We start from the raw sequence: 21,153 nt of genomic DNA, 5'->3' as shown, positions 1-21,153 counted from the left end.
TGTGTGTGTGTGTGTGTGTGTGTGTGTGTGTGTGTGTGTGTGTGTGTAGTGTATTCTGCCATTCTTTGGTTGAGATAACAGTGAAGTTCATCTGAATTCCTGCCCCACCCCACCCCCTACATTTGCATACTCTATTTTTCACATAGCTCAATGATAAGCAATAACAAGTTCCTCTTCCTTCTTCCTTCTTTCTACACAATGTTATGTGTTGTACCCTCCCTTCCTTTTCTCTCCTCCACCCCAGCTGCTCTGCTTTTTAACTTTTAACTCCCTCAATACCCTTCGAAGACATTCAGATTCTGAGAGGATATTGATTTCTTTTCCTTACTGAGAATATTAGCAATGAATCATCATAAGGTCTCTTCCAGTTGCTCAAAAAATCTTGCCTTTCCAGGTTTCTCTTGTATTTCCAAATTTCTACAGGTTCTAGTCTTTTCATCAGATATGCTTGAAAGTTCTCTATTTCATTAAAGATACATTTCCCCCCGTAGGATCATCCTCAGCTTTTTAAGATAGGTTATTCTTAGTTGTAAGCCTATGTTGTTTGCCTTTTGGAATACTGTATTCCAAGATTTCTTCTCACTTCTAGTAGAAGCTGATTGTGGCGATGGTTCCTTGGCACTTGAACTTCCTTGCGCCTTCTTGAAAGCTTTTTCTCTGATGCAGATTGGCTCTGGATCTTGGCTATGACAATCTTTTTGTGGTTTCTTTCAGGAGGTGATCAGGGGATTTTTTCCCTCATTTTTACTTTGCCCTCTGGCTTTATTAGATTGGAGCAGTTTTCATGTATGATTCTTGAACTATAGTCTCCAGGCCTTTTTTTTTGGTCATCCTTTTTCTTTATATTTTACCTCCAGGACAGTAGGAGGCATTGGACTAGCACTTCAGAGGAACAGCACTTGGAAACTCTCTAAGTTACAAAGTGCTTTCCTCACGGCACCCCTGGGAGGTAGGAGGTGCACATGTTGTCATTCCCATTTGATGGAAGGGGAAACTGATCTTTAGGAAGATGAAGTGGCTTGTCCTGGGTCTCAGCACTAGGACACCCCCATTTCCTAATTTCCTTCTCCATTATTCTTCCCCTTGCTTCACACTGGGTAGTGGTTCTTGAATGTATGTCCAAGCGCTTTGTGACCATAAAGTGGAAAGGGGAGTTACCGTTGTTATTATAACAGTGATCTTAGCGCAGCCTGGTCCAGATTCAAGGGCATGGATCAGGTGACATTTCAGGGTGCCAGGAGCCCTAGGAATTGGGAGGTCTGTCATGTGGCTCTTTCCCATGCCCTGCTGCCCATATTCTGGAAAGGAGGACCACTGTTTATCTCATGGCCCCGTTCCCACTGGTAGTCAGACACGTGAAAAGTAAGTAGTGTACTTTGTAAAGGATCACTGCCCCTCAGGGACCCTTTGGTTATTAGGAGAATCCACGGTGCCTGCTCCCACGGTGGACTTTGATGAGCTGCTGGAGAACCTCCGAGATCTGAGCCTGTTGGCTGGGGAGGGTCAGTCCTTGGTACACACCTCATCCAGCATGGCGATGCTCAAGACCCCAGAGCCAGTGCCCCTGACATTATATCAGAATGGGATCATCATGTTCAATGGGCCCTTCCGCCCCTTCTCAGATGTCTCCACACAGGTAAAGAGCCCCGGTGGGCAGGAGACAGGGAGGGAGAACCCAGAGGCCTTGGATTCTAGTCCTGCATCTGTCACTGATTCTCAGTGTGATCTTGAGCATGTCACTCTCCTTTTCTGGGCTGGACACAATAGCCTTGAGTGGCCCTTGAAGCTGTGACGTGCTAATGGTGAGGTTCTGGAATGGTCCTGCATACTCTGTGTGAAGCCCTGTGCTGACCTGGGGAAAGGTGAGGGGGGTAGAGGGGACGGTGAGGGAGACAAAAGTTCACTTGAGACTGTCCCTGTCTTTATGAAATCCACAGTCCGGTGACAAAATTTAAATGTAGATGACTTGATACACAATAATACATTCCAAGTGCTGCCCAAGGTTAAAGGGGAAGTTCCTTATTGACTAGGAAGGGGGCACGGTGGGGTGGGAAGGGATCAGGGCAGCCTTCCTGGAGGGGACAGCATGTGCCCTGGCTTGAAAAGTTGAGAAAGAAGTCACTAGGCAAAGAGAGGGAAAGAGGGCATGGTGGGCATTGGGAAGAACCTAAGTAAAGTCACACAGGGAGGAGGATGCAGGGGGTGTTGGTTGTGAGGGCCACTGGAACATTTCCCTTTAGGCACACAGAGCAGAGGTGTGTAGATATGTGTAACATATGGGATAATCGCCCGCCATGCCAAGCACACTATGCCATTTTCAAGGGGGACACAAAATGTTTGAGTCCCTGGAAAGGGCTAAAGTTTTGCATAGAAGCCAGGGGATGGAGGATGTGACTGTCTGTCCTCCAAGAAGCAGCCCCACTCAGGGCTGAGAGGGCCCTCACCAGACTCCTGGGTTCCCTGGGATGAGTCTGTCTGGCCTCAAAAGTTTCTGGAGATCCCTTACTAACATGGGAAGGAGAGGTGAGAAATCACAGGTGCTTGGAGTAGTAAAGGGGGGACCTCATCTCCCCGACGAGATGAGTTAAGTGGCTATTCACTGCGATTCCTCGTGCCCCAGACAGGTGAAGACTGATGATAGGGGGTGGAGGTGGGGTGATGTACCTTCTCAGGGCTACCAGATATGCCTTTTCCCTGCCAATACTGAGTGTGGCCTCTGTCTTAAAGTCTGGCTGATGGGTGATTCCTCTTTCTGCCCTGATGACAGTGACCATCTACTGCATGCCAAGGCAGTCCTGGTCCTGTGAGGGCCCAGGGTCTGGGCATCCTATCAAAATGCTTATTATAGCCCTGAAAATGCAGAGCTCAGGCTGTACCAAGGCAGAGATGTTCTCACATGTGGGAGTGACCTGGAGGGGAAGCTGAATCAGGGCCAGGGCTATGGGACTCCTAGGTGTTAGTCAGCTTAGCAAGGACTATGGGGTGGGGGTGCAGGTGGGAGGGAACTGGCCTTGTCTCATGCAGTAGAGATCATTTCCCCACCCAACATTCTACTTTCTGCCCATCTCCCCTGCAGCAATGCATCCAGGACATCCTAGATGGTTTCTTCCCTTCAGAGCTGAAGAAAATTTACCCCAGTGGAGTCCCTTTCCAGGTAAAGAGCCCTCTAGCCTGGGGAAGAGCCCACTGAAGTCTCCCTCATCTTCGGAAGCACACGGCCCCAAGCCTCTGAAAACTCCCACCTGAGAGGGCAAGGCAGGACCTGATTTCAGGGAGCCCTGATCTGATGGGGTGCCAGGGCTAGGGAACCAAGCCGTAGCCTCGAGGCCACATGTGGCCTTTAGGTCCTCAAGCAGTGAAGTTTGCATGTAGTCAGAGGGCTGCTTGAGGAGGCTGTGGGCTCCCTGGCCCTGGCACCATAGACAATCCTTGTCCTTGGGGAGGTCGGCCTGTGTCCCGGGGGATGAAGACACAGCATGCATCCAGGACACCAAAAGGCAAGGAAAAGTTTTTCAGCATGAAATGGGGAGTCAGAGGATGGGAATGGGGCGGGGGGAGATGATGGCGTGGGAAGGCTTCCTAGAAGAGAAGAATGTGGAGCATGGTTGTGTCTGGTGGAGAGGGAATGAGACCTCATCCTAGCTAAGAGCACAAAACTAATGGGAACGGGCATGAGGGCAGCGGACAGGGCTGGGGGGAGAGGTCCTCAGTTGAACAGACAGAGAGAACCCTCTGCTGGTCGTACAGAGGGATGGCTGCAGCAAGGAGCTGATTTGCTTCAGTTTAATTTCATCTTTATGGAGACTTCCCATGTCCTGAGCTAGGTACACAGATGTCCCTGCCCTCATGAAACTTACAGCCTATTTGGGAAGAACTTTGTCATTTAGTGAAACTCACAAATCAGAAGACAGGAAGGCGGAAGGGCAAGAGCCCTGGATTGGGCATCGGAGGACCTGGGTTTGAATGCTGCCTGTGTGACCCCAAAAGGGGCAGGCCACTTCCTCTCTAGGCTCGTTTCTTTTCAGTAAATTGAGGGGATTGGACCAGATGATCTCTGAGATCCCTGCTCGCTCTGAGGCAGAATGATTTCCAGAGTCCAGCAGAACTTGAGCAGTTGGTAATAATCAAACGCCTGCCCTTGGCTCAGCACCGGCCAAGATGCTCTTATGGAGCTTACAGTCGGTCTTGTGGAGGGGAAGACAATGAAGAAGATGAATTTGGAGAAGAGAGCCAGGCTCAGAGCTGAGGGGATATGAAAGGGGCTGGGTATCAGGGAAGGCTTAATAGAACAGGCAGCCCCTGGCAGGCCCCAGGGGAATTTTAGCTGGTAGAGTGAGATGGGGAATAAGGAGACAAGTCCATTCCATGCCAGAAAAAGCACGCGGATGGCCTTTATGAGGCAACCCATGGTGTGCAGAGCCCCGTATTTGGGTACCAGGGGAGAGAGGGAATTTAGATAAAACTTCCCACAGCTCTTGTCCTCAGGGATTACAGTTTAGTCAAGGACATACTGAATACCTAAAGCAAGGAAATATCAAGAGGCAGCTAGGTGGTTCAGTGGATTGAGCACCAGGCCTGGAGTCAGGAAGACCTGAGTTCTAATCCAGCACCAGACATTTACTAGTTGTGTGACCCTGGATAAGTCACAGCCTCTGTTTGCCTTAATCCAATGGAGAAGGAAATGGCAAACTGCCTTAGTATCTTTGCCAAGAAAACCTCACGGACAGCAATGGTGTGCTACAGGGTCAGGAAGAGACGGCCACGAAGGCAAAGAAATAGCAGGCCTCCCACCTGACTGTTCCCAGTGAGCCTTCCCTCCAGCCTCTCGTCGTATGTTGGGATTATCATCTCCACGTTAGGAGTAGAGATACTGAGAGCTAGCAGTGGAATGATGGGCCCCAAATCACTGTTCATGACTGTGACCTTTGCTCTGGACCAGGCTGGGACCCCTTCAGGCATGGGCCAGAGCAGCAAAGGTGCAGCGATGATGGCAGTGTGTTGGAGAGGGGTAACCTCAGGGAAGGCAGCTCTCACAGTAGAGCGGAAAGGGCGTTGGACTTGGGTCAGAAGATGTAGGCCTCAGCCCTGCTCAAGGTGGCAGTACCTATCTCCCAGGGATGTTTCAGCACTATAGAAACGTCAGCTGCATTTACTTTTATTGTTCCAGAGAGGCACCACGGTGTGGTGGGGGAGCTGGTCAACTTGACTAGTCACCTTGGGTTCCAATCCCAGGTCCTCTGCTCACTAGCTCAGAGACTCTGGGCAAGTCACTTCTGTGAACTTTATTTTCTTCATTTGTAAAATGGGAATTACAATACATGAAGCACCCACCTCTGAGTTAGTAGTGCCCTAATCCTCAGTTTCATTATCTCCAAAATGCATATAGGTAACACTTGCTCCCAGAGCTATTGGGAGGATAACACTTTGTTAAGTGCCACAAAAATAAAAGGTGCTATTGGGATTGTTTTACATCTTTCCTGTTTAGACTTGCTGGGGAGGGGGAACCGAGGGATGGAAGGCCCAGATCATCTCTCGGGATTTGGTCACTATGGGGCCCAAGGGGAGGAGAGCCACCACCCACATCTGCACCTGCTGAGGGAGTTTAATGGAGTCCGTGCAGACACTGAGTCCTTCCCAACATCCTCCTTGCCTCCCCAGGTGACAGACCTGCGCAATGTGGTCTACCAGGAGAAGCAGCTACCTAAGGTCTTCTCAGGCCCTGGGTATGTGATAGGAAGAATGAATTCTAAGGAGACCAAGAAGCTGAATGACCAGTCAGGTGAGCCTCCGGCTGGGAGGGGAGAAGCCAGGTGGTGGGGGAAGCTCCCTACCCTGCTGGAAAATGCTTCCCAGAATGTTGGAATTGATGGGGATCTTGGAAGGCATCAAGGCCAAACCAATCTGGACATGATCCCTGCCAGAGGTGGCCCGCTTATTCCATCCCACTTTAGAGCACCTCTCGTTGTTAGGGGGGGTGCCCACATGACAGTGTTCCAGATAGTTGAAGGCAGCCATCATATCCTTCTCAGTCTTCTCTAGACCAAACATCTCCAATTGTGTGAGCTGGCGCTGGTGTTTTGTCCCTTTCCCCTTCTTTCCAACCTTTCTAAAATGTGCCCGGAATGGCCAAGCATCCCCATGTGGTCTGCTTGAGGCCCCTCCCTTGGGAAGGATGCTCTGCCTCTATTAATGCTGCCACGTGGGCTGGGGTGGAGCTGCCTGGTCACTGTTCCCCCCAGCCCTTATCTTGTCCATGTGACCGTTTGCTGCCTTTCCAAGCCACCTCGACTCATCCTGTGCAAAGCCGATTTTACTTTAGGTCCAGGCCTTGAAACTGATCCCTGTTCATTTGATTCAGCCCATCACTGGATCCCAGTGATGATCATCTGCCTTGTTAGCTCTCCCTTCCCGTAAATTTGATAAGCATTTGGTCTAACTCCAGACCTTCATCTAAATCAAAGATGAAAACGTTGAACTTCAGAGGGCCCAGGGCAGATGCCATGTCTAAACTCCATCCCTTTGACAGTGACCGACAACCCCTTTCTTTTTGTGGGGAACTCCTCCCAAACTTCCACAATCACCAAAGAGCAGTTTCTGAAAAAGTTTCCTAAATTTGTGATCCGCCACGGGGAGGTGATTGAGGTCCGGGAACCTATCCGGGAAACGCTGGAGGTGAGCGTCACCTGCCCCCTGGCAGTGGGGCCCCGAAGCAAGGGGGCCTGGAGCACCCCCCACCAGATTCGTGTGAGCCTTCGAGCTCCCGTGTCCAACGGGGAGGACAGTATTATTGCCCCATAGAGCAATTCCCAGGGCAGGAGCTGTGATCACACAGAGGGGGAGGGAAGAATACGCAGCTGTTCTCACTTTGGATCCCTCTGGGGGCCCTGGTGGGCAGAAATGGGCACTCCATAGAACAGTCTCTCTGACCCCCGCAGACTAGAGAACCAGACAAGCCGCTGGGTGAGGTCGCTATCCTGGGGGGCACCACCACCTCCCTGAGTTTTCCCTGAGCGGGGCAGCGTCAGCCCTTCCCCCTCCATGTTACGGTCTTCCTCTGATTCCTGCTCTTACTAAGCTTCTCTTTAATGGGAGTCTCCTCTGCACTTCCATTAGTCAGCACCACGTCGTCTTCCTTACCTTGTCTATCGTGGGGAATGGGTCCTGTTTCCCCTCCTGCCAGCATTCCTCACCCCATCCCCACTGGGGTAGCAGGTGTGTGTGTGTGAGAGAGATTAGGCAGGGCTCAGTCCTCAAAATAAGGGTGGGGAGGGAGGGCTATAGCCTCAGGGCCAAGGTTTTGCTTCCTTGCCTCAAAGGGCTGCTCAGGGCCCCAGGAGATCTTGGTGGAGACTGAGAGGTGAGAATCCTGGGAGGAGGAGATGGGGGCCGGGCAGGGCTGGTGATGAGGGGGGTGGTGTTGAATTACCCTTACAGGGTCCCCAAGGTGGGCTGGGTGGGGGAGGGAGAGGCCGCTGGGACCAGTCCAAAGCACCTGCAGCCCTGGGCCCCAGGGTGAGGGGGGCTGGAGTCCCCAGGCTGATGGGGCTGGGGCCCCCAGGCTGAGGCAGTCCTCCCCGGAGATTCCCACCACCACTCTACGGATCAAGTCTGAGGATGGGGAGCAAACATTCGTGCTGGCCATGTCGCCTGCAGACACCATTGGGGACGTCAGACAGTACCTTGCCCAGGCCAGGTCAGTGCCTCCCATCTCCACCACTTTGCTCCCAGTTCTGCAGCCACTCACACACCCTGCTTGGCTGTCCCAACCAGCTGTCCCTCCTCAGGCTCTTAAGAACATTCCAGAACTTGAAGTGATTGATCATGTCCCTCCCCCCATCCCCCCCCCCCTTACAGATGGGGAAGGTGAGGCTGAGAGGGAAGTAACTTGCCCAGATTAAGAGTTAATGGCAGAGCCACAACCTAAGCACGGGTCTTTTTACTCCTAGGCCAAGCGTCCCCTCCCTTCCCTAAAGTGTCTCCCTGAAAAAGAGGGAAATACTACTCGGACCCCTCTCCTCCCATCCATCGGCAGTCTTACTGTCCCTGATGCCCAAGTGAGCAATGCCCATGTGGTCTCTAATGTGATCCCTCTCACCTCAGGGACATGGACCCAGCCACATTTGAAATCTTCACTGTCTTCCCACCCACTGTGTACACAGATGATTCAAAGACACTGCAGGCCTGTGAGCTGGTGCCCAATGCCATCCTGCTTCTTCGGCCCCCCACGACTCCACACCCAGTTCCCAGTCTCTAATAAAATCACATTTCCCCATCCACTTTGGGGACTCTGAAAGGCTTGATCTGTGTGTTCTCTTTGCTCCAAACCAGGCCCCTACCTACCCAAAGCTAGCTTCCTATGGTGAGGTTAGGACCGCAGCTGGGCTGGGGGGAGGGGAGAAGAGCAGAGAGTCCACAGCTGGGTGAGGGTGGGGCCAGGCCTTTGTCTGCTCCGAGGGATTCACTTGTCTCTCCTCTTCAGCCCAAGAGATCAGATCAGACCTTGGCTAGCCAAGGAGAAGCAAGGCCAAAGAGTAAGCTGGAAGGTGTAGTCCTGTGGCTGTAGGGGATGCAGACTCAGCTTGCTTGGGGGGCACAGCCTCCTATGATACTCCCCGACAGCTCACACCTTAAATTGGACTGAGTCAAGGACTACAGCTTCCATTGCCCAGACCGTCAAGGACAGTCCCCCAGACACATGCCCGTATGCACCTAGACTGAAAGGCAGGTCCGTGTACAGTTCCACGCCATACACAGAATGGTGTGTGAGCCCACCACAAACACGTGATGCATGGCACAGGGCTGTAAATACTCCCCACCCCCAAATGTTGGTGCTGAGGGAGCCAAAGGAAGGACAGAAACGCAAGACACAGGCCACTGACCCTCACTGACCTTTCCCCTGGCCACTGCAAAGGACCAATCACAAACTGGCTCCAAGCCAACTGGAACTTTAATCGCTCCTCAGGAACAGAGATCACTGAAGAACAGGATCTGTGGCGGGTCCCCAACAGGGCATTATGCCTCACGGTGGGCTTGTCACCTGGCCGCCTTTGGGAGGGGTAGCAGCAGGAGGGAGGCTCCCTCCCTGGAGATCCCCTGCAGACTGAGGAATGAGGGGGAGGGGGAGGGGAAGGATACTTCGGACACTTGCTAAGACTGATGGGCATGGAATGTAGCCTCAAGGGAACGGAATGGCAGAGGTCCAGGAATGAGAAAGGGAAAAGAGGGTGAGTTATACCCAGGAAAGGCAGAGGATCCAGGGTCAGGGTAGGAATACAGGACATGTGGGTACAAAGTCAGGGAGGGGGAGATGAGATCTAGGATTAGCTGTATGGGGATCTGGAACTGGAACCCTGATATACAGTACAGGTACAGAAATTGGTCCCAGGGTCCCTTCATGGCTGGGAGAGGAAGTTAAGTGGGGAGAGGGAATGTTGGTGAGTCTATGGGGTGGGGGGTCAGTCCAGCTTCAGGAACTCCTGCAGGGTGTCCTGTTCCACAGCCTCCACAAAGAGCTCGTAATCCTAGGGAAGAAAGGGGACCCTGAGTGCTGGGTTGTCGGGGTCCTGCCTGTCCCCACACCCCTACAGCCCGCCCTGGAGTCCCTTACCCCACAGTATTTGTTCCCGTTGCATATTTGGGGTGGTATGGCCTTGGGGTCCCCAGCCAGGGTCCTCATCTCCTCCCGCAGGGCGTTGTCCTGGGAGATATCCACCAGTTCGTACTGGATCCGCTTCCCATCCAGGATGCGGGTCACCTCACTCTGCTGGGATTTGATCTAGGGGAGCCAAGAGGGGAAGGATGGTGGGGGCACTGAACCGGGGGCATTGGAGTTGGGGGAGAGAGAGAAGCAACAGCGGGAGAGGCGAGTCAGGGGTCGACGTGTGCAGGTGCGGGTCCGAGAGTAATGAGAACCTGGGATGCGAGGCGGGGGCTCGGGACGATGGGGCAGGGGGCCTCCATGCCAGCCAACGTCTGGAGGGGGGAAGGCGGAGGTGGGCATCGCTGGGGTGGGGGACACTCCCCGGGCAAGCGAGGAAGCGGGGTGTCGGAAGGAAGGGGAACCAGAGCAGGGGTGGGGTCAACTCTGAGCCGGAGCCCCCAGCCCCGCCCCTTGGGGAGGCCCGGCCCCGCGGCCGGCGGGCAGCGCCCCGGCTGCAGGAGGGAAGGCGGGGTAGGCTCCCCGGACTCCGGGGTCCCGCAGCAGCCCACGACTAGCGGCCCCGCTCCGCCCCCTCTTTCTTTCCCCGCTCCGCCCCCTCTTTCTTTCCTCGCTCACCTCCCGGGAACCGGTGACCGAGGTGCTGTAAACCCGGAGGCCGCTCATGCTGGGGCCGGGCCGGGCTGGGCGGACGCGCGAGAGCGGGGACAGCGGAGCTGCTCTGGGGCTGCGCGGGCTGGGCCGGGTCGGACAGACGACGGACGGACAGACAGAAGACCAGGAGCAGCAGCAGCAGGAGCAAGAGCAGGACGAGGCGGAGGAGGCGGCGGCCGCGCGGAGCTCGGGAGGGGTTTCCTTCCTGCCCCGCCCCGTGAGTCAGAGGCGCTCGGGACCAATGGGCGGGCCCGGAGGGCGGCTGGGGGCGGAGCCTCCCCTTCAGCCTCCGCGGCGGGGGAGGGGGTCGCGGTCGCGCGCTCTTCCTGGAGACCCCGGCAGCCCGTGGCCTGGGGTCTCGTGGGCTCCCCGGGCCCAGCCGGCTCCTGCCTCCGAGGGCCCTCCCCGGGCCGGGGCCGAGGGGGATGGGATGGGAGGTGCAGAGGAGCAAGCACAGCCGGGCCGGGCCTCCCCCAGGCTTCGCACAAACCCCCCCCCCCCCCCCCCCCCCCCCCCGCGGGGCCAGCCCGGGCGGGGCCGGCCCCCCCCCAGGCTCCGCCCACCCCCCCCCCCCGCCCTCCCCGAGCCAGAGGCAGGGCAGCGGCAGCGGCGGCGGTCCCCCAGCTCCCTGCGCCCCAGCCCGGGCCAGAGTCTGGGCTTCGGCACCCCGCGCGTCCCGGCCGGGGAAAGCCCCAGTTTCCCCTTTCTGAAGGCAGGTAGAGGCGGTGAGGACTGGACGCAGATACCTTCTGGGGCACTCCGAGTGGAGGCCACGGCGGGCGGCCACGAGGTCCCGGGCCCCCCCAGCCACTGCCGACGGCCTGGCACAGACCCAGAGCCCCGGGCCTGCTCCTGCCCAAGGGTCCAGGGCCCATGTTAGTTCTCTCTAGGACTTCCTCCTCTAAAAGAGGAGGAAGAATAAAACCTGTGCAGCCAGTTAAATCTTTTTATTTTGTAATCAAAATAATACAAACCGGTCAATATGACAAAGATTCATATAAATACTTTATCTGTGCTTATAAACTTTGAGGAATAACAGCCCTGAGCTCCGCCCTGGCTCCCAGCCCCCGGTGGAGAACAAGAAGGCAGCTTGGCTTCGACTAGGAGGATGCCCGAGGCCAGGGGGAGGGAGGCAGCCTCTGCGGCCACAGCAGCTTTGTCTGAACACATCCTGTAAAATTAAACACAACTGGGGAAGGGCACCCCCCCCCCAATCTGCTTACTAGCCTGAAGACCAGAGTCAGGGTCGTGCAAGCTCCTGGGGCAGCAAGGATCTGCACCAACCACGCCACGGGGCCAGCTGTGATCACACATGTTCTCACATGTACACCTAGGACAAGCACACAGAGCCAGGCACACATGAGGGCATCACTCTCCACACTGGAAAGATGAAAAAGGGGGGCTGATCCAAGGCTTCCCTAACAGAAAAACCAATATAACAGGCTCTGTGAACAACTCAAATCCAACCTGCACCTGGAACTAAGAAGTCAACATGTTAACAGCTAAAAGATCTAGAACCCGCGGTGCCACAGCCTGCGTGGGCATTAGTGTTGAGGGTTTTCCAGGGGAGCCAACACACTCAGGCCTTCCCTCAAGGTGGGAGGGGCTTTTCCTAACCCAACAGGGCAGGAAAGGACAGAGAGGAGACTCCCCAAGAACCCAGGCAGCTCGCCCACAGCTTTCTGGGACGAGGTAGCCAGAGGAAAGGAGGGAAAAGGGACGCCTCTGCCCTACTGGCACCACAGAGGAGCAGATGCTCGGCTGAAGGATGGTGAAGGCCAGCTGCACCATTCCTCCCAGCAACAGCATCCAGTCCCCTACTGCTTGCAGAGACTAGAAATGAGGACAAAGAAAGTGAGCAGGTTTTGTCTGCTCCATAGCTAGGCACACCCACAATGCCAGGTTGAAAATATGGCCTGGGTGGCTCCAGGGGGCCAACTTAGCTGGGGGTGGGAGGTGAGAGGGAGAAGAATTAAGGCACAAGAGTGACAAGTAATCCACTTCCCCTTTACAATGCTATGGGGACTTGGCTAAATGAAAAGACCCTGAGATATATGGGATGCTCCTTGGCCCCCGAGATGAGAAGGGTCCTTCCTTCCTTCCCCCTCCTAGATCATCTCATCTTAGTCAACCCTGAGGGGAAAAGATGGAGATCTGTGCCTGGGCACCCCAACCCTGGGCATGTGGTATCTTAAGGCAGGGTCGGAGAGGCATGGAGAATCCTTGTTGTTAATGATCTGAGGGCAATCATAGCAAGTGTCCAGGGACTCATTCTAGCCCGGCCTCTTAAGGAATGCTGTGGGCAAAGCAGTGTAAAGTTGATCCTGGTTCCCATCTGCTAGGATGGCGTAGTGAGGCAACAGACCAGGCTTCCTCTGACCGGAGCCTGAGGCCAGAGCAGGGTTCTCCTGGACAGCAGGTTGTGCCGGGGGAAGGCCAGTTAATGATTAACTCGATCTCCCCCATCACCACCAAGGGGCACAAAGCAGGCCTGGCAAGTGCCAATAAACATGTTCCTGAAGGAGAAGACATATCCTTCGCAGGAGAAGTTATTCACCACTCCCTCACAGCAATCAAGAGGCAGTCACTGGCCTGGCCTCTCCTCTGGCTGGTTCCCCCTTCTATTTCCTAGGTCATCACTGGGTGATGCAGTTGTCCCCCATGTCCTGGGCATATCTGTCAGACATGGTGGTACGTAATTCTTCGATGTCCCGGTGCAATTGCCTGACTTCTTCTAATTTCTTGATGATCACATCTGGCTTTTGCAAATCTAGCTCAGTCGAGGGGTGGGACACAGCTGGAGAGGAAAAGATTTGGGAGGAAAAGTTCATTCAGTAGGCCTATTGAGAGTAGCATGCCATGAAGAGAGACCCACAGCCTTGGAACATGGCATTGCAAGGGGCAACTTATTCCCTACCCGGGGTTGGGTCAACCTTGGATCAGACAAATCAACATTTATTTAGAAACTACTATGTGCAAGGAGCTATGGGACTTGAAAAGATAAGCCTTTAAGTTCCTCAAGGAGGCTAAGGTGGAAGTGCTGGCCTCAGAGGCCAAAGGCCTGTGACTGAATCTAAGTGTAACTCTTGCTGGTGACCCTGGGAAAATCCCTGTGCATCTCTGGGTCTGAAGCTCCTTGTAGTTTTTTAAAAGGAGATGATACCTATATGATGCACCTCCCAGGGCTGCTGGGAGAAAAGGGCCTTGGAAACCACCAAGACCATGATCATGGCTCCATCTGGATCTGATCATGCCCGCTCAGACACTTGGTAAATCTGGATGACCACAACTGGCAGCTTCCTTCTAGTTCTGTGATGCCTAATGAGGATCACTTCCTAGCCAAGGCCCCAGCACCCACTTTGGCCCTCAGACTTACAATGGATGCCCAGGAGGAGGGATAGGTTGGGGTCTCGGCCCTGGGCTCTCTGGGTCACAATGCTGCATACAGCCTGCAGATCGTGCAGGCAGCTGCCCAGCTCCTGGTGCAGCTCGTGGGCCAGCTGGGCTGTATCTGCAGAGGGCAAAGAAGTTGGCTGGGCCTGGCGAAGGTGCTCCTGGAGGGTCAGGTTCTTCTCAATCAGGTCCTGGTTTTGCACTGAAAGCTGAGCACACGGGCAAGCCATGATTAAATCTAGGCTGGGGGCGGACAGACATAAGGCTCTGAGTCAGCAGCCAGCAGCCAGGCCCTGGGCTGGGCCCCCAGATAGCAGGGTCTGATTCTATCCTCCCACCCACCGGGTAAGGGAGTGTTTCTCTGTGAAGCCTTGGCCTGCCACAGTAGCTGCTTCCCACAGGGGACCTGAGTCACCAGCCTGCAGGTTCCTATTCAGAACCAGAGAAGTTCTTCTCCACCCCTTGGAAATGCATCTGCAGCCAGTGCCTCAGCCAACACTGTTAGCCAGGCCATTAGAGAAGCCTGAACACATACAAGTGAAATCTGAGGAGAACAAAACCTCCGCTGGAGATACTGGTTTCAATCTTTCCCCTCCACCCTACCAAGAGTGGCTCTGGGCCAGGCTGGCTGGGCCCCATCTCTGTGAGGGAGGTGAGGAAAGAAGAGGCAGCAAGAAGAGCAGAAGCCTAGATGATCAATGTGTACCCAGGATCTGGGGAAATGCCCTGGGAGACTGCCATTTGCTGTGTGACCTTCAGCTAGTCACTTAACTTTAGGGCTTCAGGCTTCCCATCTGTAGATAGGCAGCTAGACAGCTCAATGAAGAGAGCGCTGGGCCTCTCAGGGAGACTGAGGTCACATTCCACCTCAGACACTCACTAGCTGTGTGACCCTGGGCAAGTCACTTAACTTCTGTTTACCTAATCCATTGGAAAAGGAAATGGCAAACCATTTCAGTAGCTTTGCCAAGAAAACTGATATGAAGTCACAAAGAGTCAGATACAACTAAACACTGAAGGTATTAATAGGATCATAGGATCTTTTGAGTTGGAAAGAATCTTTGATTAGATCTTCAGAATCCCTTCCAGCTTTCTGGTGCCTGGATTCTGCCACTTTGAATTAACCGGCATACCAATGAATTGCCCAAAACCTTTGAAATTCCCCCAACTCAACTGAAGCTGAACCTGTCCGCTGTGGAACACTAGACTTATGAAGCATGGCAGTCTCGCCCCACTACACTCTCTTTATGATTGTCTCTGAGAAGATGCTGAGCAGATTTTCCCTCCCCGGCTTCCTATCCACTTCAGCCCTAACCTAGGTCTGAGCCCAGTTACAGAACTCTTCCAGCTCTGCTGCCTGTTCTGCTCACTGTAGAAGGCAAGAAGAGAGACTCTACATCCAGAGAACATTCTAAGAGGAAGATTAAACCCAGGGAGTGGGGGTGTCTGTGTGTGGATATTTCAAAATAGGAAACATTTTTGATTAAAAAGTTTAAAAGTCCAAAAGTCTCTTTCCTGATTTCATGTCCACAAGCCTCGACAAACAGTGGGAAGGGGGTTGATAAAACACAAAAGTCTAGCGGCCAGCCAGGATTCTCAGGAGATAGGAAGGCCCTGTAGAAAGGAGTTCCAACTGGTCTCCACCAGAGACTTCCTGGCCTCTACAGCCTCTTTCATACCATGGCACTAACAGGCCCCAGACTCTTACCCTGTCCTCACCTCCTTTACTGCCAAGCGCAGCTGCTCCAAGGCATTTTCCCTCCTCTGGGCCTCCTCCTTCAGAGCTTGACCAGTTCCTTCTTCTTGAACCACTTCCGCCTCCAGGCTCTGTGGGCCACCAAAGGGATTGGAGAGAGCAAAGGATTAGGAGCCAGCAACCTGACTTCAACCAATTCCCCTCCCAGCTAGCCAAGGGCCAAAGAAAGCCAGGTAACTGAGAGTGGGAGGATCAAGCAAGGCTTCAGGTAAACCTGGACCCAAGGACTGAAGGACAGGTGAGCTTTCAAAAGGCCAAGGGGCAGAAGGGAGAAGAGAAAGACATTCTCTGTATAGTGAATATGGGCACAGGTCTGGAACTGAGTCAGCCAGGGTGAGGTATGGCTGAAATTTCAGAGTTGGAAGAGGCCTCAGATGCGAAGTAGTCCAACCTGTAGTAACCCAAAAAGGAGCCAGCTGCGGACAGTCTGACAAGGGCAGAGTCCAGTGCGACTATCACCTCCCTAGTTCTGGACCCCAGGCCTCTCTTAACAGCCTTGGATTGAATTGGCTTTCCTGGCTGCCATAACACCCTGTTGGCTCATACTCAGCTCACAACCCACTAAAACCCAGAGATCTTTTTTCAGATGAAAGCCTGTCTATCTGTCATCTCCTACTCATGCGATGGGTTTTTCTGAACCCAAGTGGAAGATTTTACATTGAACACTATTGAATTCCATCTTATCTGATTGAGGCCAACTTCCAAGGCACTGCCAATGTATCTGTGGTCAGACCCTGACCCATCTGTCAGCTAGCCCTCCCAGTTTAGTATCTGCTACAAATTCACAAAGCGTTGAATCTATGCCTTTATCCAAGACACTGATAAAAACACTAAACAACTCAGAGCCAAGGAGAGATCTCTGAGGAACTCCTCAGGAGACCTTCTTCCAGTCTAGCAATCCTGTCAAAAAAGGATAGTATGTTAATTGGACGTGATAAAGTGATACTGACACTGTGATCACAACTTTCTTTTCTAGATGTTCACCTACATTCTGGAACTGCACCCAGAGCCCAAGTCAAATTGCTTAGAAATTCCATACTCCTTCCTCCCCTTTAAATCGAGTCAGCTGACATTCTCCAGGTTTAAAACCACCCATTCTCTCCTTCCCCTTACTCTTGTTCTCCACACTCTTTCAAAGGTCACTGACCTTGGCTCGGCATCACTTCTGCCAGTTTTTTCAGTACCCTATGATGTAGTTTGCCTGGGTATATTCTCTTACCATCCTACTTATCTTGGGTTTCAATGATCTGTTAGACATTCTGACCACAGTTCGGTATGCGCGAAGGAGAATCAACATGAGAAAAGGCTGGAAAGGTGGGCTGGTACCTGGTTATGGAGACCCCAAGGCCCAGGGAAGGAATGGGGATTTTGTTTGGAAAGGGTGTGCAGCAATTTTTTCTTTATTCTATAGTTGGGCTGATATGACCTTAAGGACTCCTCATCACTCTCTGATCAACTCCTTAGCCATGATCAAGTCTAACACTAATAGACAGGCTGCTTATTATCAAATGTTCTATTTCATGACTTTAAGAATCTATGTGGTCCTTTCTTTACCAATGCAGGTCAGAACTTTTCCATACCAACATGGATATTTTCATGAGATATTGTGGCCCCCAAAATTAATCATCCACTAGCCAACTACCTCTCTGAATTTAGCAAAGCTAGTCTTTGGGCAGACATAAAGTCTTCACCATGCCCATGCTCCATGTCATTCCAGCTGGGTAGGATATGACACAGTCTACACTTGGCTAATACTGCTTTAAAAAACCTCAGGGTTACAGCCATGCCTCAACTAGGCATCCACTGAAGGAGGATGATAGTGAGGATTAAATATCCAGATTTGCTTAAACACAGGCTGCTCTCCCAAATCAGTCACATCCCTTAAAATGAGTTCTCTTTGAAAGGGTATGTATATGCATGTTTATACTCAATCAGGAAGCATTTATTAAAGCACCTAATATGTGCTACTCATTGTGCTATACTAAAAATAGCACCAATTCTAGGTCACCCCAGGGTTATATGCAAGCCAGTTCTGAGGAGGATGGGGAGATTAGGTGGGTGGGAAGCACAGGACGTACTTGGATCGATACAACATAAATCTGGTCTTACATCACCCTGGAGTTTGTTGGAAAAGGCATCATATGGCTAAAGACCTTTGCTAACTATCCAGAACAAGAACAGAATTCTATGCTTTTAAGTCCCAAACAGGCAGTAAGACTTCCTAACAAAACTGGTACTTTATGGTATTTTTATGCTTTAAAATGTTCAGAAAGGACAGCCTGTTACCTGACTAATTTTCCTACTGGACACCTCTAAGAAGCTAGATATAAACAACCCAGACCCCACAAAGACAAAGGGGCAGAGCAGGCTCTTAAAGTAGATGCTACGATCATGAACTGTGATTCCATTATGTGATGGGTGAAGGGCAGGAATTTTTCCTACAGGAACATGCCTAACTTCTGGAAAGCATCTGATATATTAAGTGAAGTCAAAGCTGGCACCTTGTAGGGTCCAGGTCCTGCTTACCTTCACTTGTGAACACAATTGGTCTATTTTCTTCTGTTGCTTATCCACGATCTAAAAGACAAAGAAAATAGAAGGAAAAGTCAGGGCTTATTTTCTCACAGATGAAGTTTGTAATATCAGACCTCAGCAGTATGCTCACTGGCCCCACTGGGCTACATGTCTCGGTTGACTCAGGCAGAGCTAAGAACTAGGTTGGGGATTCTGACAGGAAGTTCTCCAAGAGTGTCCCCCTGGGGGCTAGCCCTGTTCCTGGCACACAGTAGGCACTCCCCACAGGCCTGGTTATTGATTCTGGTGGCTCAGTTAGCTCAGTGGGGAGCTAACTGAAGGAGCAGGAAAAATGCTGGCCTTGGACCCAGAAGACCTGGGTTTCAGAGCAAAGTCTGTGGGCAAATCCCTCAACCTATATTTCAGTTTCCTCATCTATAAATGGGGATTACATTATTTGCTTTCTCTACAACAGGATCATTGTGAGGAAAGTAAACAATATAAAGTGACTCATTATCTGGTGTCTCAGGCACCAGCTAAGCCAGGGCTTGGTGGCAATGGCTGCCAGTTTTTGTATAGCCTTGAGTTGAGAATGGTTTTACCTTTAAACATCAAGTTTTGTGGTATTTAAAAATATAAAAACCATGATTAACTTGCAGGCTGTACAAAAACAAGTGGTGGACAGGATTTGGCCCTGTGGCTTGTAGTTTTCTGACCCCCTGGTCTAACCCATTGATCTTGGTCATTACAAATGAATGCTGACAGGACAGGGACTGAGTGGGACAATGTGTCTGAGTGCAAGATTGCCAATAATCCTTGGAGAAAAAAATCCCCGTTATAGTGGAGTAGAAAGAACACTGGCCTAAAAGGACTTCAGGGTGCACATCCTGGCTGTGCTCTTCACTAGGTCTGCACCTTGGCTTCCTTCTCTTTTTGTAAGATGAAGGCACTGGACTAGATGGTGTCTCCCCCTCTCCCCCCCCACACCCCCCCAATTGATTCAATGTTTGACTTTTTAAAAAAAATTATCCTTGTTAAGGAGCCTTTGTGCTGGAGAAAAAGGGGGTGGGGTGGGGAAAATATCACAGATCAGTCAAGACAAAGCCAAGAGGGAGAGAGAATGCTAACAACTGGGTACCTGGAGACAAAATCAGGAAAAGTTTCCCACAGGAGGCACCTAAGCTCAGCCTAGAGGGAAGCTAGGTATTCTAGAAGGCAAAGGAGGGTAGTTCAGGGTCAGGGACAGTGTGTATAAAGGCACGGAGATAAGAGAGGAACCATTCAGTTTGGGTAACAGCTAGTAGTATAGTTTGGCTAGAACATAATGTATGTGACTGGGAGTAGTTGGAGATAAAAGGTAGAAGGCAGGTGGGAGCCAGACTGTATTTTATCCTAAAGGCAATGGAAGATTTTGGAGCTCAGATCTATGTCTTAGGAATAGCAATTTGGCAGCTGTGTGGAGAATGGATTGGAAGAAGACTGGAAGAGGGAGAAATCAATTACGGAGCTACTGAAACAGGTCAGACAAGAGATGATAAGGGTGTGAAGTAGGGTAGTAGCTATGAGGCGTGGGGGCAGGACTTAAAGGCAGAATTGATGAAACATGGCAACCAACTGGACGTAGAGTAAGGGAGAAGGAAGAGGAAAGAATGACTCTGTAGTTATGCCCCATTTAGGTAGCATTACTGGAGACATGGCCTCATTTACTTTCCTACCCCCTTATAAGGCTTAGCACATAGTAGACACTTCCACTGACATGAACTGAATGAGGTATGTCACCTGAATGAACTTCGTGGTTAACCAAAGTGTGCTTACTCTTTAGAGTAGCAAAACTTTTAAATGGAAATCTTTCTAAAGTTAATTGCCTCTCTCCTAAGTAACTTTAGACTACTGTGTCCTTTGAACTCTTGAATTTGCTGTTTATAATTGAAGGGCAGTATGGCAAGATGGACAAAGCAATGGGTCTGAATTCAGGAGACCCAGGGTTCAAGTCCCATCACTGCTCCAAACCCGTTTCTGTAAAAATGAGGACATGTCTTCCCTGGTTATTGAGAGCAAAGTGGCTCCATGTAAATGTCATACTCTTAGTAGCATCTGTCCATTCCATCCAAAATCATGTAGTATGGCCCTGTTCTCTCCTCATTCTGCTCTGCCCTGTCTCCCCATGCCTTTGCTGGACCATTGATCTCCTGTTCCTTACCTGGGGGTTCTCCCCTAGACTGTCCTAGGTCACCCCTCCTTTTCTTTCTATCGTCTTTCTTTCAGGAATCTCAATGATGATCATATCTACTCAGATGGATCCCGAATCTATATATCGAGTCTTAATCTCACTCCTGAATTTCAGCCCACATCACCAACTGCTGGCTAGTCACCTCTACACCTGGCTATCCCAACAGTACCCTTAAACTCAACCTGTCCTAACAGAACTAATTTTCATACTGGCAGCAATAGAGTCAAAGAATGCCAGCATCTGGAAGGAGCTCGGAGGGTCACCTTGTGATGCTCTCAGAAGCTACTGAGGTGGCTGCACTGTCCGCCTGATGCCGAGGAACAGAGCACATCTTCCCTCACACTCACCCCTTCTCCAGTCCCTCTAGTTTACAGCCATGTAAAGTTATGCTTGACTCTTCCTACTCCCTTCTCCCCTCCCACCTCTACCCCCTCCTTTCATGATGGCCTTTACTTTTTATCCATTATGCATCTCTATTGTTCTTTAAGCCAGAACTTGAATTCTTCGGAGATCATGATTTGTAAGCATTACAGGCAGAACAAAGTTAGAGATGGGCTTTTGCAGCAAACAACTTAAGCTGTAGATTAAACTGCAATTTCCCACAGAATGTCCAAGTCAATATCCTTTCCTTACTTGCTTGGAGACCCAGAGCACTGTCCATCCATTTGTATAACAGGGACATCCACAAACAGAAATATTTAACAACTTAATTATATTATTATTTCCAGTTCTATTGTGAAGGATAATCACTATACCACATGTTCTCTTAAGACAGATCTTGGAGCTTGAGAAAAATTTTCATCATGTAAAAATATCAGGTAAGGTAACAGTCCTTTGCTAGGAAACATACTACATGCAATTCACACGTACTTGTGAAAATCAAGCACATTATTTTTAAGAGGCAAAAATGACCAATAGCTAAGGATACCTTAATTCTAACTCACAAAT

The 21,153-nt window shown here is 51.4% G+C and overlaps 3 protein-coding genes across 13 annotated transcripts in view; 1 reads left to right on the top strand and 2 right to left on the bottom strand.

Moving 5' to 3' along the window:
- UBXN11 (UBX domain protein 11) overlaps positions 1 to 8,293 on the top strand; it is a 32,691-nt gene extending 24,398 nt beyond the window's left edge. For 9 of the 10 annotated variants that reach the window (XM_027864842.1, XM_027864848.1, XM_027864847.1 and 6 more), the window contains 7 exons: positions 1,419 to 1,636; positions 3,077 to 3,154; positions 5,659 to 5,779; positions 6,527 to 6,672; positions 7,317 to 7,357; positions 7,559 to 7,693; positions 8,101 to 8,293. In XM_027864842.1, the coding sequence (XP_027720643.1) occupies positions 1,419 to 1,636; positions 3,077 to 3,154; positions 5,659 to 5,779; positions 6,527 to 6,672; positions 7,317 to 7,357; positions 7,559 to 7,693; positions 8,101 to 8,254 (893 nt within the window). In that variant the 3' untranslated portion in view covers positions 8,255 to 8,293. The remainder of the gene's footprint in view (positions 1 to 1,418; positions 1,637 to 3,076; positions 3,155 to 5,658; positions 5,780 to 6,526; positions 6,673 to 7,316; positions 7,358 to 7,558; positions 7,694 to 8,100) is intronic. The other variant, XM_027864846.1, reaches the window with a different exon arrangement.
- A 636-nt stretch (positions 8,294 to 8,929) lies between these two features.
- SH3BGRL3 (SH3 domain binding glutamate rich protein like 3) lies at positions 8,930 to 10,465 on the bottom strand. The gene is made up of 3 exons (XM_027864851.1): positions 10,277 to 10,465; positions 9,608 to 9,775; positions 8,930 to 9,521 (listed from the first exon to the last, which is right to left on the bottom strand). The coding sequence occupies exons 1-3, from the start codon at positions 10,322 to 10,324 to the stop codon at positions 9,456 to 9,458; spliced, it is 282 nt and encodes a 93-aa protein (XP_027720652.1). The 5' UTR covers positions 10,325 to 10,465; the 3' UTR covers positions 8,930 to 9,455.
- Positions 10,466 to 11,244: 779 nt separating this feature from the next.
- CEP85 (centrosomal protein 85) overlaps positions 11,245 to 21,153 on the bottom strand; it is a 41,981-nt gene continuing 32,072 nt past the window's right edge. Inside the window, exons 11-14 of one of the 2 annotated variants that reach the window (XM_027864933.1) lie at positions 17,988 to 18,038; positions 15,425 to 15,532; positions 13,689 to 13,914; positions 11,245 to 13,109 (exon numbers count right to left, since the gene is read on the bottom strand). In XM_027864933.1, coding sequence (XP_027720734.1) covers positions 12,949 to 13,109; positions 13,689 to 13,914; positions 15,425 to 15,532; positions 17,988 to 18,038 — 546 coding nt within the window. In that variant the 3' untranslated portion in view covers positions 11,245 to 12,948. Of the gene's footprint in view, positions 13,110 to 13,688; positions 13,915 to 15,413; positions 15,533 to 17,987; positions 18,039 to 21,153 lie in introns of those variants that run through there. The other variant, XM_027864935.1, reaches the window with a different exon arrangement.

Source organism: Vombatus ursinus, unplaced genomic scaffold (assembly GCF_900497805.2).
Source record: "Vombatus ursinus unplaced genomic scaffold, bare-nosed wombat genome assembly UNPS02014777.1, whole genome shotgun sequence".
In the NCBI taxonomy this organism is placed as follows: Eukaryota; Metazoa; Chordata; class Mammalia; order Diprotodontia; family Vombatidae; genus Vombatus; species Vombatus ursinus.
The sequence above is the reverse complement of the archived record's forward strand: the minus strand, read 5'-3'. Positions and strand labels throughout refer to the sequence as shown.